Source organism: Lutzomyia longipalpis, chromosome 1, assembly GCF_024334085.1.
Source record: "Lutzomyia longipalpis isolate SR_M1_2022 chromosome 1, ASM2433408v1".
Taxonomy (NCBI): domain Eukaryota; kingdom Metazoa; phylum Arthropoda; class Insecta; order Diptera; family Psychodidae; genus Lutzomyia; species Lutzomyia longipalpis.
Window position 1 is genome coordinate 2,518,821 of NC_074707.1, and position 18,714 is coordinate 2,537,534.

Below are 18,714 nucleotides of genomic sequence, written 5' to 3' on the forward strand. Positions count from 1 at the left end.
TTTAATATTTTTGTAGTACAAAATAGCGCAAATTAACTTCCTTACAAGAATTTTCCTCATTTTATTGGTTAATAAAATAGGTAAGATTTTTTATATTCTAACATTTTGAAATTTCCCTTAAAAAGCAAAAAACTAAAATACATATCTTGTTAATAATAGATTTTTCTAAACTTTTAAGTTACAGCTGAACAAAAATAAGGGATAGAAAATAAATCAAATAAAATTTATGAGTTTTATGAAAAATTTTATAAGTTATGAGATATCAGAACAATGAAAGAAATTGAATTGAAAGGTTTTAAATTTTTGGCTCATGCTCCATAATTACCCTGCCATTAAATCTCGTGCTTGAATTCTATCAAAAAATCTCAAGAGAGATATTTTATGAGTTCTGGGAGGAATATTAGATTCTTTTTTTGATTTATGTTAAAAATATATTTGAAAATAAAATATTTTTAATATTTCTCGAAAAATAAATTGTTGTGATTTAAAAATAGGAATTATATCCTCAATATGCTATGCTATGCTCAATGTTATTTATACACAGAAATTCTGAGCTTTAGTCGCTAATGACAAGATACAGAATTATTTGGTTTTCCTTTAAATAAAAAACTTTACTAAAAGTAATTTTTGAATTTTTAAATTCACGTTCAATCGTAAGAGTCGTTAAATTGCTGATTTAATCCAAGGAATTAAAGCGCTGACCCAATGCGTTTTCATTCCTTGGATTAAAGCAGCAAAAATTTAACGACGCTCCCGTTTGAACGTCAGTTCAAAAATTAAAAAAAAACTTTTCTAAAATGAATATTTTTTATGCAAAAAAATATATTCTTCAAATTTTTTTCATTTCATTTTGATTCCTTCCATAAAGGTTCTAAATAGATTAGTTTTAATCAAGAAATTCTGTTTTTTTCACATTATGCACTTTATGATGTAAATTTGGTAAAAACTGATTTAAATTGTAAAGTCCTTTTTAGGATCACTGCCACTGATATAATTTTTTTTATGTTGATCAGCGATCCTAATTCGAGGAATAATCCATTTAGTTGAAGATTTGCCTGTGCCTTATGCCAATATGAACACTTCACTGATGAGATAGAATTTTTCCTAGAGAACACTTTTAAATTTAAATTAGAAAAAAAATCCCTGATCTCGCAACGAATTGGATTTTGCGACCGATCGCGGTGAAAACTCATGAAAGACTGATTTTCGAAATTGTCATCATTTCAAATGGTAATGTTCCCTCCAAGTGCGCTTATAATAATTAACAATCACCAACATCATCATTTACAGGTGTATCACATATGCAATAATAAAATAGAGTCTACACGAGTGTGTAGTACAATGAAGAAGAAAAAAAATCCAGGACCATTGCGTGAGATCCATAGAATATGTGTTTGAGTGACCATCGTAGCATCTCTTTCATGTACATAGTGGAAGAATTACCGTGGCGGGGTGCTTTTGGGACTTATCCACCGTAGTCGATAGCACTTTGCTGTGGATTTTGTTAAAAACGGAAACTCTTTTATACGCAATGTCCGGAAATTTGAATAAGCTGTATTGAGAAAATGCTTTACATGGTGTGGAGAGTTGGGGGAAAAAAGTGTGTTCAAATACTCATGGGTCGATGATTTTTACATGGAAATTCTGTGTGAAAGATTCCCAATGAGGAATCTCACATTTTGGTTTTTGTGGGAGAAAATACCTGCGGTTTCCCATGTTTCAGATAAAATTCGTTCAATTGCCAATTAGAGTATTGATACGTACATTATATGGGATGAACTGAACAGGAAATTATCAGTGGTGAAACTAACATTGCTATTTACTAATTCATAATATACTATACTCCTCTTTTTTTTGGGTCATCACACATGAATTCACATCCCATTTTCACTATGAGAGAGCACTCTGAATTCTCTTCTCCATTATTTGGTGAAAATCCCCCAATTATTCACGCATTATTTTAGCCCGATGGGAAACGCATTTCTCAATTTGCGCATAAAAAGTAAATGCAATTATGCGAGACTTTTTTCCTACGTATGCTTTATCACAGCTTAGCAAAATATGCCATAGAGCTGCTGTTGAATCGTTGCGGGAGGTTTTTCATGATGACTTTTTTTTTTAATAAACTGAGAAAAAAATACTCTGATGGTCATCGAATGGAAAATAACTTTCGCTGGACAAAAAGTGCACACCATATAGTAAGTATAATACAATATGCGGGGAGTTCTTTCAATTGTGAATGAAAAGGGAAAATAATATTATACATTATCATGTATCTAAGCTGGAAAAGTATAGGGGGTTCTTCAATCACCAATTTATGCGATAAATTGCAAGGATTGAATATTTTATTCGTTGAAAGTTTTTTTTCGTAAATAATTACTAAAAAGATTTTTTTTTAAAATTATTTTATGTAAATTTCTGATGATTTTTAAAGTTTTAAATGAATACTATAAGCAGTGATTTCTATAAAATTAAATAGCTAAAGGATGTTATGCACAACATATGGAAAATTAGAATAAAAACTATCTATTTGTAACCACCTCACATTACATTCTGACCCGGAGATTTTACCTACCCCCTCCCCTCTCTTTAATTTTTAAATATCCATAATACAAAAAATTACGTCGATCTCTCGGTAATCAAATTTTTAAATTTAATTTTTATAATTTATATTTTAAAAAATAGGTCGTTTTTAACGCAAACTTTTTTAACATAAGGGATTGGTTTGAGTTTTTTTAAGCCAGGCTTAATTTTACTCAAACCAGGCTTCATTTTTATAAGCTGAGCTTAAGTTTTTAAAATCCAGGTCTAAAGTCTATTAAGCTAAATCTCGGTTTTTTATAGTTAAATTAAGTTCTGTTAAACTAGACCTAACTTTTTTATGCTAAACTTAAGTTTCCTAAGTCATGATGTGGTAGAGTTAAGTTCATTCTAGAACTAGCCTGACTTAACTATTAAAGCATTAAAAAAATTGTCTACAACATCAAAAATGCAAGTTTGACTTAAAAATTTAAGCCAGACTTAAGAAACAAAGTTAAGCCGCTTATTAAGCCAGGCCTATTTTTCTTAAACCGAACCTTAGTATACCTTTAGGTCAGACGATTAAAAATACTTTTCTTCTCATTGAGAAAAAAGTATTTTTAATCGCATTTTTAGAGCGTTCATAAGTTAAAACATTCATCATGTAAATTTTATGCATAATAGAATGTAAGCCCTCGTAATTCCCAGTTAGGTGCCTGCTGAACAAAAATTTTTACATTTGCAAAAAAAAAATTGTAAAAAAAAGCAGGAGGGAAAATTCTCTATGGTGCTATAGAGTCAACATGCGACGCGCAGTGTCTAGCAATCTATAGCTAATTTGATCCATTTGAACCCATCTACCCTTTAATCGGAAGTACGGTCCGATGCGTGTCGCAAGAGCATCGCACTTGATGCCAAATTATTCGATGCTCGGATTTGTTTTAATTCCACCTCATGGCTTTTCCAACACCCAGGAATCTGTTGGCGGTTCTCTACTCTCGATATTGCCCACCAAATGCTGTGAAAATGAAATTGCAAATTCTCTCTCTCTTTGGCTTCTTGTTCAATGTCGCTCAAGTTTCGGCCGGATATTCGCATGGTACACAGCATCCTTTGTCACATTTGGAATACCTAATTGCGCGACTGGTTGCTATATATGCTGAAGGTCAAAAGACATTTTCGCTACATATTGATTTTCTCATCCACAAATAGCAAAAGTTTTGCCGCAAAGGAACGCAAAAGCATTTTTAATTTGCTCTCCGTGAGAACAAAGGGCATCTAAATTAGATTTGATGAACGATAATTTGCAGATATAAAATACATTGTGGAGGGCTTTTGCCCATTGTTACATGCGGAGAATCACGGATATAAGTCTATTGAAAATACATCACGATCCTACCGCAAATGTATTTCCGGAAATTATAAACTCTAACATAATAAAATTATCTATAGTATAGAATTCATTGGACTGCTTACATTAGGGGATGTGATCTCATTATGAATTAATTTTGTCCTAAAATAGGTCTATTCTCTTTTTTTTTTTTTACTAACCTTGTAATTAATCAAATTTTAATGAATTTCGCAATTTTAGGAAATAATTTCTTGGAATTAATGTAATACTGGACGAAATATTTATTAGTCGGGATAGTTTTATTTCTTTTAAAGTAAATTTCCAACTTTCCTTTAACTAGAAAATAAGAATATTTGGAATCTTGAAACGAGAATTAATTAATTGTTATAAGAAAAATCTTAACTTCTATCATACTCTTTCCGTTATCGCCCTGCATAGAAACAAAGAATAACGTTTTAAAGAAGCCAAAAACTCCGGAAGAAAGATTGAGTATTCCTCTTTTATTTTAACATGAAAATTCTAACAAAAACCGTAAAACAGCATATCAGGAAAACTCGTGAAAAATTCAACGAGAAAATTCTTTCTCATAATTTTCCTTTAGCTAATTTTTTAAATCCTATTAATATTTCATACTAGTTTATTAGACTTTGCGCAATACCTTTCAAACAAAAATCTATATTTTATAAGAATTTTTCTCTTTTTAGAATGATTAGAACAAAAAGATAGAATTATAATAAACTTTGTCTAATAATTTTTTATACAGAAATCTTGTTTAAGCAAGACTAAAAAATATTAAAATGACTTCAATTAAAACACTTTATTCTATCAACACAAACTTCTCTCTTTTTATTAAGAATAATTTATAACACATTTCAGTTTTTGTGACTCACATAGAATATGCTACCATTTAGTCCCAACGGTGCTTTAGCTGTTTCTCTCTGATCGATCTTTATCACGAAATTCAGCGGGATCAGTGAATTTGACCGTTAAAATGTAGAAAATTGCTGGAAAGGGAACAAACGCGAGGAAAGCATAATGTTGGCGGAGTGAGAGAATTCCATACGCCATTAGCAGCCAGTGACCAACTGTTTAAAAAAAAATCATTATGGATTTTTCACGTGTGGGAAATTGCATGAAAATATTTTGTACAACATACCTATTATCACAACATTCTTTATCTCTGTGAGGGATGTCTTCATTAGTGACTTCATGGATTGATCGAGTTTTATTGAGAAATGTGTTGCATTTGAAATCATTGAGATGATGATGCTTAGGTAGGGAAATGCATAATCTGCAAAGAAAGATTTTTGGATGGGAAAATTCTTTTAAAAAGGGAAAATCAATTCGCCGAACGCTCGTAGTTAACCAATATTTCAGTTATTTTTACATTAATTTCGTTAATTTTAATGAGGATATTTTTCTTTAAGGACGTCTTTTTATTTATTCCTCTAAAGACTAGTAAAAGGACTTATGTAATAGGAAATTCTATTATATATGGGGTACTCACATATAAGCCCGCCGGCAATTGCGTGCAGAACAGTGAGAATGGGAAGAAAATAGAGGGCACAGTAGACGGCGAATTTTCCTGCCTTGAGGAATTTTCTGTTGAGTAGTGGCCTCAGGAGCATCATGTTAACAAGGCAGATAAAGTAAAAGAGCAATACCATCGTTTGACTACAAATAAAAGATTAAGCTTTAGTTCTAAGAGCTAAATTGTCGTTGTTAATGCAAATTACAGCGGGTAGACGGCTTCCTGTGTACAGTGGAGCTTTTTTCCATATTGCGGCGTTGGATTGTGGAAGAGTGTGTACCAATCTGATAGACGCCTGACGGGGCAGGCATAGATCTTCAGATTCCACGTTGGTTCCATCGACAGAAGGGTCACAACAGCAGCTACCAGCACTTCAATGAAAGCACTAAAGTGGAGAATAAGTTGTCCCTTGCTGAAGCCCCTCTCCTTTGCTGCCACATCAATAAAGAACCAATGCATGACGAGCGGAAGCACTGCCATGAATCCCAAATACAGATAATTGTACATGGACAGCTCATCATTGCAAAGGGCACAAGCATAGCTCTCATTAACACGGTAGCCCCGAGGGCATGCTCCACAATTGCTCCATGTGTTGTTTTCATCAAAGAATATTCGCCCGCAGTACAATCCTGGGCAACGTTCTACATCCATCATTCTTTTCTATTATATCCCTTTAATTTTCCCAACACGTCCTTTCTTTTATCACAATTTATCGCTCTCACAAATAGTTGAAGATTTCACCCTGTGAAGAATCATACCCAGTATGGGTCAGCATTGTTTTAATTAATTCAAAATTAATATATTAGTTTAATTTCTTTTAGTTCACTGGAATTATTTGTGGATTTTATTCCTTTATTATTAAAAATTTCTTATATTTCGGCAACAAGAATCACTTGGGAATATTTTGACAACAAAATACTAAACATTGCAGAGGTGTACGAGTACCTGCGCAAGAAAGAATAAAATTGAGAAAAGTTAGACAGTTGAAAGAGAAAAGACTTCGAAGACTACTCAATTTAATTTCAATATTTTTTTATTTTTTTCAAAATAATTCAACGGCAGTGACTGAATTAGTCTAAATAATCCATTATTTGCTTATTAATGAAAGGGATAGAAAGCAAATAAGATTACGTGAGTGCATAAGCATTATTTTTCTGTTCATTTCCTAATTCTTAACATTACCCATTCTACTGTCTGTCTATTAAAAGATCGGATTTTTGGTCTGAAGCTCGGTTAACTAAATTTTATTAAAAGTCGACCTTTCAGACTATTTAAGTCCTTCCTCAGGGCCTACAACAATATGAAAGAATACATAAGACTGAAAAAGACCTACATGACATTGTTTTGTTACATTAAATGAAGAAATTTAACAAAGTCAAAGAAATTGTATTGTTGTAGGCCCTGAGGAAGAACTGAAATAGTCCGAAACGTCGGCTTTTAATAAAATTTAGTTAACCGAGCTTCAGACCAAAAATCTGATCTTTATGAAACCCATTCATTGTCCACGGTCATACCTTTACTTGTTCATTCTACTGTCTTTCTATGAAATTAATTGGTGTTCTTTTCGATTTTAGTGATTGAAATTCATCTTAAATTAGCGTCAAGAAAGTTTATATAAAATGTCATCAGATTTGAAGCTCAGAATACATAAGAATACAACGAAATTAAAAAAAAAATCTAAATAAAAAATGATGAGTTACAATACTGCTCTACTTTATAGATATCCAGGCGAGTTAGACTGCGTAAATACGAGTACGGGTCTGTGAATGAGAATATCTGCGGTTGCGTATAAAATATACTCATCTGCCATCTTTTGAGTAGCACAATAAACTATAAATTAAAAAAAAAATCATTAAAACGGACTTTATGTTGTATGATTATGTAAAAAAGAAAAATGCTTTAAATTTTTTTCAAAAAGGGGTCAAAAGATTTTTAAAAAATTTCTCCTGCTCTATTATGTATGTACTTATATAATTAGAAAATTAAGGAATTATTTGAACAAAATAAGAGTGTTTAAAAAAGTTTTTTTTTTAAATACATATACTTTTTGTCACTTAAGTTCTCTGTAAATGCTCAATATTTTTCATGATGCATATTTCTTGCATAAAATTTTAATTTAATTCTCTGATTATTACTATCTATTCTACCTTTTCATAATTTATATGCTATGATTATATTTTAAAAAAATCAACTTTGTAGATCCTATTTAAAATACCTTTTCTAAGGTTCCTTAATTTTAGATTATCTTATTTAAATAGGTATGTTAGGTAAATGCTATTCAAAATTTGGCAATAACTTTCATAACATATGTATTTTTCTACCCATTTCATCGCGAATTTATGTCCAAAACATCTAATGTGGGAACCACAGAATAGTTTGTAGTATTAGAGAGTAAACTAGTATTACGGGTGGGAGGATGGATAGACATTGTGGAGAAGATAGTACGGAGAATGCCAAGTATTTACTCGCCAAAGGCTCTACTTCAGATGGAAATTCATTTCTCCTCAACTGGTTGGAAGTTAAGAACGCGGCCCCCAGCAATCTGTGCTCCATCGCACCGGAGAACCTGGAATATTCGCATTTGGCAATTTTCTGGTGGTAAGATGTGGGATGACATATACAATAGTTCCCGAGGAAGGGACGCTTTGGGTGTGTGACCTTTCCGAAAAGCAGTTCAAAATCTCAAAACTTAATACCTTATGATAATAATCCCATTTTTATGCAAGACTCTCTCACATATATGGGATACCGTCCGTGTTCGACAGAGAAATGTTGGAGTTCTCTCTTTTTTATGCTTTTCGGTTTAACATAAGGGTTCTCCGGGGGGATAAAACCATTGAGTCATTTTTCGTATCGTCTCAAACATTTGCAAATATTGACAATTTACCAAGTACGATGGTGAGAGAGTGTTCTATGAGATTCTCGAAATAGAATTTCAAGTGTATAGCATGAATATGAAGTGAGGAGTAGTGTTTTCAAAGTCAATTTGCTTGGGAATTTCAGATAATGGAAATTTAAATATGTTTGCAAAATATCTTTGAAAAAAAATACATAGAAGAAGATTATCCAAGAAGAGATCCCCACAGGGGCTAACAAGTTAATTGAGGAGACGGAAAACTATAAAAGGTAACATTGGAAATTTGCTCATTAAAATTAGTTATTTGAAGTCAATTTCGTAATGTTTTTCTTTTTAAGTTAATAAGATGGAACAATTACATTGAATTTCATTTCATTTCAAGAACTGTTCTCTAGAGAATAACCAAGTTCTCTGAAAGCAGTTCAAAGGAGCTCTATTTTTAAAAGAATGAATCAGAGATAAATATTATTTTTGAAATTGATTCAAATTGATTGGAAAGTTTCTCAGTAAAAGTTCAATTCAACAAGAAACATATTACTTGCAAAACCTTTTAAGTTTTCACCTTTTTTTTCTATCAGAAATGCAAATTTTTCCTCAAAGACTTCACGTTGAAAAACTTTTTTGAAAGTCTTCAAAATTAATTTGAAAAACTTTAATTTCCTTAAAAGAATTATTTTTTATAGAAAAAATCTTTAAAATGGGATACTTCTTTGCTCTTTAAAGATCCGTATGTAGTGGCATTATCTACAATAGTGGAAATGTAACAATTCATAGAGAGTGACAAGATTGTTAGGTCAAGTATGGGGTAGTTACAGAAAACAATGTAGCTACAATATATACCTACATTATCCCAATGACGTTTTAATTGAATAAAATTTGCTATAGCATTGCAAATACACGCTATACTATCTCAAGGCGTCAGTTAGCACATAAGAACTGATTTTAATCAGCAATTCTTAAATGAATTTCCCTCTTTTTCCCACAACCCACAACTTTTCCATTTACTTGGCATAAGCATATTTGTGGAGAAGGTATCTATCTCAAATGATTTCTTATACTTCGTACATGTGTGCCGAAAGGAGCCTATGTGGATGGATATTGATTTTCTAGGGGCGAATCGTGAGCAGAATAATTTAAACAATGAAAAGGAAAGTGTGATAAATTGTCGCTGAAATCATTCAAGTCGTATCACGTTGCCTAAATTATAGTAAATAATTCATGGTCCTTTTTGAAACTAAATGTATAATTTCTCCCAAGATTCCACAGGAATTTTCCATTGCCTTCATCCCGTGGGCTAATTCATCAAAAGGTGCGAGAGTTGGGAGAATCCGAATGTGTGTACTACATATGTACATACATATGTAGATATGTGATGTATGAGATGATTTTTATTGAGACTAAACCCATTTTTCCGGGGATTTTCATTTAAATCCTTTTTGCCTTTCTGCATAGAACTCAATGAATTTATGTCTTTACTCCAAGAAAATCCTTTTGCATTTCACCTGACTTGTAAATGTTTTCAGAATTCTTCGGAAATCACACACTTTAGAGAGGAGAGATTGAATTGCTATCCATAAATCCCGCAGTACTATTTTCGATGTATAAAGATCAAGAAGGTAAACATTTACCTTCCAGCATATGTACAAAAATACAGATATGTATGTATATAGTGTGTTAGGATTTGTACAAGGTGGAAAGGGATTCAAAATAATAAATAAATACTTAAGTAAGTACAAAACCGTACGAACAACAAATGGATTTTCCGGGAAAATTAGAAATTCATTGAGTAAATTTTGAGCTTTTTTGTGTATCCATTGCAAATTTCTTATATAATGTACTTTATATATACATTACCTTTGGGGTATAAAATTTATATATAGTAGACGTCTATGTTTAACTGACTACCCTGAGGGAATTGAATCACAAACTGCGTTTTGGGACAAAATAGAAACTGAGTGACAGAATCACAAAAATACCTCCAATATTTTCACATTAAATGCTTGAATTGGGGTCGTCGTCTCTCTATTTTTTCTATCTCGTAGCTATAAAATATCAATAACAGATTGAGTGGGTGTGAAAAACATGGGATATTTAAACATCAAATAGTGCGGGTACATGCTGCAAATCGATTTTTGATAATTAGTTTCCCAGTTAAAATAGTGTTGCATTTTGCTTTTAACATTATACAAATAGAGGGGATGTTTTTGATTCAAATTCAACTTTCTCATTTTATTAGTGTTTAAAATAATAGGTAAACTATGAACTAATTATGTATGTATTTGTATATTGATATAAAATAATTATAAATAAATAGTAAAAGTTTAGAATAATATAAAATTTCTACCTGTTTAATATTAAATTCATTCAAGTTTAGCTCTTTATGCGACCACAAATTTGTAATTTTAAACAACTTTCCAATTAAGTACATACAATTATATATATTGCTAACTTTTCTATGAATAAACTTTATACATTTATATGTACATACATATATAGGTTTGTTGGTATACCTTTGCGAAGCAAAGCATTCTGTCCACAATCTGCGCGCTATATATACACAATTGAATATTTATGACATTCGCAGATCTGCATAACACAATTCCACACAGTTTCAAGGTTTACTAAATAGGGATGAAATTAAAATTACATGTTTTTGAATTTTCCACACTTTGCTCCTAACCGCAAAATAATCGCTGTTAAAGTGTAATTTAAACTCGTCCCACTCACTGGGAAAGTGTTAACTTTTAAAGTGGTTTAAATAGAAATGAGCGTTGTAAATTAGCTGGGCGTATCTTCCCACTGAACTCATGACATGTGTAAAATGTGCATTCTCGAAAATAAGTGAGGCGGAGCGGGTGGAGTTAGAAACTATGTGTGTTTTTGGATAATTGATGCTCATGTTGGACGAAGGTGGTAGAATGTTTTGTGTATTGATATATGCCTTTTCGGTAGCTATAGAATAACTAATTCAGTGTGCGTTTCACTCAGGGTTTTCAACGCAAACACCAATTTTGGATTAATCAAATAAGTCTAATTTTAATGAAACTAAAATAGTGTAGAAATTGCTCATTGGAAAACTATCGCACAATAAAATGTTTATTTACAACACACAATAATTATTACGTAACATCATGTTAGTACATTAGGTACCTACTACCAATGTAATCAAGAAGAAATTTTTCAATTATTGTATCGTATTTTTTCTCTCTTTGTATGGGCAAAAAAAAAGTAAATTGAAGTTTCGTATCGGGATGAGTAGGAGGGAAAAAAGAAAGAGTTTTGGGTTTCTCTAAAAGGGGAATCAACTGATTTTTCAATTAAGAGAAGGACATATGAGTTTATGTGTGTTATTTGAAACTGATAAGCGCCTTAGCTCAAAGCGTAAACATATAGAGTTGGGAAAAAGGGTTGCTCTCACCCTCGTATTATCATGTATATCACTGTATAGGTCACTGATATTGGATTCGAAAAGTTTCAGGATTGGAATTCTAGGAATATGAGAATAATATTAAACTATACCTTTGACTTGAGGCAATTGAAAGTAAACCCTATCAATTTCATATAAAAGGAGAGACATATTGCTGAGGAGATGGTTGAGATATTAAGAGGATATATGTGGCTATATATACGTAAAGTTTGTACTTCTTTCTTCAATAACATCACATCCCTTTTGTATTTACAAATTCACATGTTTTGCACGTTGATATGATAAAATCTCTTTAAAGTTTTCCCTTTAAGGAGTACCTACCAGTATTAGAATATAATCTCTTCCGGTTCAAATGGATATTTTGTTTTTCTTTTATTTAATTTTAGGACTTGTGTAAGGACAATACGCTTACACTCCTCCTTTATACCTTTGTTCCTTTAATACGAATATCATTTGGGGATTTTCTCCATAAATATTTCTGTTTAAAAGCTAATTTAAAAAAATATCAATAAATATGAGGATGTGAGTTCGTTTTTTTTTTTGTACTTCTTCCTCTATGACGATGGAATAGGGATTTTTCTTTTCCTCTGATGAGGGTTAACGTGATTATCCTAAGTGAATTTTAAAAAGGTGTGTCCCAAAGAAGCCATTTCCCACATAGAGTTCCCCGCCAGGAAGAAAAGTTCCCTACGAAGAATAAGACAACAAAAGGAATTACTTTCCCTTTGGACACTCCTTTCACGATCCTCTCACCAAATTTAACATTAAACAAGAAAGTGAAGGATAGCACACAGGACGACGAAAAAAATTCACCCAAAAGTGAAATCCAATAAAATAAGCATGGGGAAAGTAAGAGAAAAAAAGCACAGGAAGAAACTAAAGTTGAAAGTATGTTAAAGAGTTTGGCATCAATTTCCTGCTTTTGGATAATGTAGTCAGTGAGTGACAAGGCCACATAGAAGGGTGGAGGCGCACAAAATGGTATTGTAAGTTTATAAACTTACATATACATATCCTTTATGGAGCTGCGATATTCCTTAAAGTACCCCACTGAAAATTCATAAAGAATTTTCACACCAAAAAGGGCAAAAAATAAAAGGAGAAGCAATTCTATTGGAATTCAATCGCATTTCTTTTGACTTCTACGAGAAAATCTCTTTATTGGTTTCTTTGAATTGTATTTGCCATTCTTAAAATTTCACCCCTAAAATGGTGGGGTATTTTCACAAGCACACACAAGAAAAGGTTTAGATTTTTATGGTGAAATTTAGATACTAACTTTCTGGTAAGAATAGTCAAATTTCATTTAATTTTACACCCTCTTTCCTTTTCTGTAACTTCCAGGTTGTTTTTTTTTTCTTTAAATTGTGGTTTGACCTATAAGAAAGTTAATCACCTGCAGAACTTTTTTCTTTACTTATCTTGCACGGGGTGATAAAAATCGGTTGAGGGGCTGATTTTTGATAATCGTTCAAGTAGACCCATACCAAAAATGCCACTCTCTGTTTAATCCTCTATTAAAACTGAACGGGTGGACCGATTTTCGAAAATTTACCACCGTTGGAAAGGGGATGAATGTAGCTTTCCGAATCTATGCTACTTTTCAAAATCCATCGCTCACAGCCTGAGAAATTGACGATTGAAGTGAGAGGTACCTTTTAAACCTACATTAGTAATCCTATTATTTTTCTCGGCACTGTACATATTTTTTTAAATTACTTTAATTAATAAACAAATAAAAATTTCATTAAATTGAATATTTTTTATCATGAGTAGTATAATATATATTTCATAAAGCAAATTGATTTTTCAGCCCACAGAAGTGTTCTCAATGTGATCTCTTGAAAAGGATTATACATCGTGTATAAAAAATTATCCTGAATAACCATTGAATCTGGCTCTCTTTTCCAATCTCCTCGATAATACAGAGGAGGGAAAAAAAAGAAATCAAAGCTTTAGAGAAAAAAGTTGAGCATCGTTCTGCCATAAGCTCCAATGTGAGTGCCAATGTAAATTGGGCCAAATATTGTAAAATGTAGAGGAGGAAGTGAGAAATTGGATGGGCGTTGAATAACCTCTTGTTCTTACCCAATAAATAAGCATCAGTTCATAGGGGGAAAATCCCATAAAAGGACTATCGTGATACATAGAATATTTTGAAGCATGAAAGCATAAAACTCGCACACAAATATAGTGAAAATCTTGAGAAAATATTAACTGACTTCTAATCTAGACGATAAACTTTTTATCACTTTGGAAGAGTTAAAAGGAAGGGTTGGAAAATACAAAAAAAAAATCTGATCTAAATAGGAAAATCTGTTTCTCTCTGTTATTCGTTTTTTTTCACCTTGCACTTTCCTTTGGCGAAAATGTAAATTTCCACAAATCCCTTTATATTCATTTGAACAAATACTCCTTGAGTAATAGCCTCTTTATTTTTTTGCACCCGCACTGGGATAAAATTTAATTGCCGTAAAAGCAGCTGTTCGGTACCTATTTTTCACAACACACACACACATACCACCCCAAATGACTCCTACATAGAATTAATGTACATTTATATAATGAAAAGATGTATATATTTGTATTAAAAGAAAATAAAAAAAAAGTCTGAGCGGGATGCCCAAGGTGTGAAAAGGAGGAAAGCAGCAGATAATAAAATTTCTCGCATCGCAACCCAAATTAAGGTGGAAATATTTTTTATAGACTTTCTACACATCCTCTGTGATGGAGGAACTGGGAAATGTCAACACCGAAATGGGTCTTTTATTTATCTGGTACTTTGCCCCTTCTTGCTTTCCTAACGTAACACCAATTGAAATGCGTATAGCGAAGAGCTTTAAGCACATTGGAGTGAATGTTCCTGCAAAGGGAAGAAAAAATATAGAATGAATATTTTATACAGGGAAAATATTGCTTAGCTTTGGGTATTTACATATTCAAACTCTTACTTTAAATAGATTCTTTTGGGGGTACCCCACGCAATTTTTCACGTGAAAAAAACCTACCTATTCCATTTTCTTAACATAAAATGAATACCTTTCATTAAATAGAACCATCTGGAGGAGGTTTGTGTGTGTGTTTGTAGGAATATTCAACCAAGGTATACAAAGGTAAAGTATACCAAATAGTTTTCCTCTTAAAAGTTACTACTCCAATTTTTTCTTTCCTTTTGTATCTATGCGAAATAAATTGGAAAATATTTTGCATATAACTGAATGAGCCTTTAACTGAGCTTTTAGTTTGTTGCTGTCTTTAAAGTCAACACAATTCACCGAGGTTTCAAAGAGATTTCAATGGATTTGTACACTTACCAAGGAAGGACTATCTCAAATAGAGATATGGAACTTTCTTCCTGTTGCTCACAGGGTAAAGCTCAGATGGAGCTTTTCTGCATTATTTGTGCGTGGCTTTTGTGGGTTTTAACGAATAAAGATTTAACTCTTAGTTTTATCGAAGTGTTCAATCGATATGGGATTTAAACGCAAAGAATATATCTAAACGCTTCGCGGGGATTTGTTGCGCTTCGCGCAAATTTTAGGGGGAAAAAATTGTGATGGTTTGATTGAGGCCACATATAAATCCCGGAGAAAAATTTCGGAAAGAGAAGAAATCATTTTCATACAACACTTTAGGCGCCAAATTCAAAAATTTGCAAAAACTGCATGAAATCTCTATGGGGGCTACCTGAAGGGGGGCTTTGGGGGGAAAATGAATACGGCCATCTGAAACGGCCTGTTATAAGGGGCCTCTGTACCAAATTTCATCGCGATCGGACAAACGGTGTGGATTTGTATAGAAAAGTCGGAACGACGATTACCAACAAACAGGCCTTTCTTTATTATATAGATGGGAAGCTCTCATCGAACGAAAAAGAAAAAAAAATTGCAAAGAGAAGAAATCATTTTCATACAACACTTTAGGCGCCAAATTCAAAAATTTGCAAAAACTGCATGAAATCTCTATGGGGGCTACCTGAAGGGGGGCTTTGGGGGGAAAATGAATACGGCCATCTGAAACGGCCTGTTATAAGGAGCCTCTGTACCAAATTTCATCGCGATCGGACAAACGGTGTGGATTTGTATAGAAAAGTCGGAACGACGATTACCAACAAACAGGCCTTTCTTTATTATATAGATAAACATAGATAGGAGCAAATAATAGACAAACAATACGAGTTAAATAGACGTAAAACTGAGAAAATGTAAATAAAGTATTTTTTTTATTGAAATCCCTTTAACTTTTCTTCCTCTTATTTGATTCTTACTCAAATATCTTACTTTTCTATATGAGTTTTCTTAACGTTTTAACAATTTTAACATTTATTTTACCTACACAGATAAAATGAATTCGTAAAAAGTTCGTCAAATTTCTTGTGAGGTTCGTGAATTTCCCATGCATTTATATGGGGAAGTTCACCTCCAGGTTCGTAAAATTGGGTTTCAGCTCCTTTTGGAGGTAAAAGTTTGTAAGAATCCACCTCCAAAGTTCGTAATTCTCATTTTACCTCCAAAGTATGTCATTTTCACCTCCAAGTTTGTAGAAGGTTTGTAAGTTTGTTCTATAGGAGTTTTCGGAGTTTTCAGCTGTTTTCTCACTTTAACCTCGAAAAATCGTAAAAATCGCGTTACCCGATTTTCTTTTATATTTTTCCTTTATTTTTAATCGCCTTCGGGATATGACAATTAAGGATGTGGACGATCTCTTGCCAGTGGGGTATCAAAGATCATTATTTCGAAAAAAAACTGAGCGAGTGGAAAAGTCAGCTAATCAACGCACAGCAAGAAGGATCTGTTAATGTATCTGACAGTTTAAGCGGCTCTTCATGCCTGAATTTTGTGAAATGGGACCGTCCTTCCCTAAAAATTATTCTGCAAAATAATGAAGGAGTTAACCTGCAAAAAGTATATGAATCCCAAGGATATTTCCTGAATGATGAGATCTGTATATCTGTAAAATAATATAAGAATTTCGTCCCTGTACAGCCGTTAGCTGCATATCTTTATTTCCGTTCTCTTGCATTTTAGCGAAGGTTACGAATTCACAGATAGATTTTTGGTGTATACGTTTCTTGGAATATGGGGACCCTAATTCATGCTCATTCCCAGTATGAGCCCGATATGAAGATTTTGCATTTTAAAGTAGGCACAGAAGTTTATTGCTTTATTTAAGAAAGAATAACAGTTAAAAGAAGATTAAAAAATATTTAAGGAATATTCGACATAAGTGATCAGTATTTAATTACTAATTACAGCTTCATTAATTTCAATTGAACATTTAAAAAAAAAAACATTGAAATATCCTTTTCTCTCTCTAATACTTTTTACATTATATCTCTTATCATTCTTATCATTCGATCGAAGAAAGAGTTTTGCAGGGAAAATTTAGCTTCTATGACTTCTTTGATGGAATTTTTGGTGCGTATCATTTCTTTGCCATGGCGAATTCCAGACCGAGGATCCCACCGATAACCAGGGCAGCCCCTCCGGCCACGGCAACACCAATCATTCCGTCACGTTGCATCTTCTTCTTGATGATCTGCTCCAATGTGATGACTTGCTGGTTATTTGGTTCAATCTGCAGGAAGCTCCGGACGTACTTTAGGGCAACTGTGTACTCCCGGATACGCGTATGCCCCGTGGCGAGGTAGTAGATGTAGTCCCTCTTCCCCTTCGGATGTCTCGTTGCCAGATTCTCCAACAAGATGATTCCCTTCTTGATGTCTGCCCCATAATTGCTCCTCACCAGGCACCAAGCAAAGCATACTCAAATTGTGTCTTGTATGTCACATTCTGCTCCTCCGATTCCTGCTGGTACTTCTTCTCGAATTTCTCCAATTTCTCAGGTGGGACAATTTCATTTAAGATCTCTTCCATTGTTAACCACACTGGATAAATTACACAATTGGAAGGTAGGAAAGGTAAAAAAAAAACTTTGACAAAGTGGAATATTCAATTTGTTGGCGTATTAGAGAGTAAGAGAGATGGTTATACGATTTTTCGAGGTTAAAGTGAGAAAACAGCTGAAAACTCCGAAAACTCCTATAGAACAAACTTACAAACCTTCTACAAACTTGGAGGTGAAAATGACATACTTTGGAGGTAAAATGAGAATTACGAACTTTGGAGGTGGATTCTTACAAACTTTTACCTCCAAAAGGAGCTGAAACCCAATTTTACGAACCTGGAGGTGAACTTCCCCATATAAATGCATGGGAAATTCACGAACCTCACAAGAAATTTGACGAACTTTTTACGAATTCATTTTATCTGTGTATTTAAAAATATTTACGTTTTATGCCATAATGAATGGAAATGTAAAGAGAATTAATGTACATACATACAAATGCAACGGAAATTTATGAGAAAATCCATGAAATGTGTAATTGAAAATTTTCATATAGTTCCGCCAAATTCATCGAATTTGACTCTGAATACTATTTGAATTTACTCAAACTTTGGTTTATTTTATCGTGTAGGAGAACATGTTAAAGCATATTATTTCACCTATATATAGCATATATGCGGAGTTTTAGTATTGTGAATGAGGATTAAGATGAGCATGGTGAGACAGCATAGAGTGCTTCAATCACCCATTTTCACAGAGAGAGTTCTGGCGGAAGGAATAAAAAGTCAGAGCCACAAACTGTGCGCTCACGGTAAATTTATTGCCTTTAATTTTGAATGACAATATCTACCTTCGCGTGTTCACCCCATTAGAAACATTTGTCTGGCATGTGTTGCTATTATATACTTAGTTTGGGAGGCAGCAGTTGAGAAATTTATGCGCTGAATATATTAACATATAGCACACAATTCGAGAAGCGTCACTTATTTTTCATTTCGATACTACAAAGTGCTGTATTTCACAGGGAAGCAGTACCACAAAAGATATAAAAGGGGGTGAGGGGGGGTGGGTAGGGTAGATTTTCGTATAGCGCTCAATGGTGCCATTACTCTGTTTATTTTATCTTGCTTTTATGATATTATTCGTCAATCCTGCAAGTCGTTCTCTCCTCTTTCGGTTTT

General features: G+C 33.0%; 3 protein-coding genes and 1 pseudogene across 3 annotated transcripts in view; all 4 read right to left on the reverse strand.

The window, feature by feature from the left end:
* Positions 1–18,714, reverse strand: part of LOC129786413 (calcium-transporting ATPase sarcoplasmic/endoplasmic reticulum type) — a 642,650-nt gene that overhangs the window by 68,873 nt on the left and 555,063 nt on the right. The gene's annotated exons all lie outside the window — the stretch shown is intronic.
* The window catches only part of LOC129786498 (3'(2'),5'-bisphosphate nucleotidase 1), a 1,077,868-nt gene that overhangs the window by 43,026 nt on the left and 1,016,128 nt on the right, over positions 1–18,714 (reverse strand). The gene's annotated exons all lie outside the window — the stretch shown is intronic.
* Positions 4,694–6,345, reverse strand: LOC129786500 (JNK1/MAPK8-associated membrane protein). Its single transcript, XM_055821583.1, has 4 exons — positions 5,608–6,345; positions 5,379–5,545; positions 5,028–5,162; positions 4,694–4,956 (listed from the first exon to the last, which is right to left on the reverse strand). The coding sequence occupies exons 1-4, from the start codon at positions 6,054–6,056 to the stop codon at positions 4,796–4,798; spliced, it is 912 nt and encodes a 303-aa protein (XP_055677558.1). The 5' UTR covers positions 6,057–6,345; the 3' UTR covers positions 4,694–4,795.
* Positions 16,739–17,643, reverse strand: LOC129786536 (mitochondrial fission 1 protein-like; annotated as a pseudogene).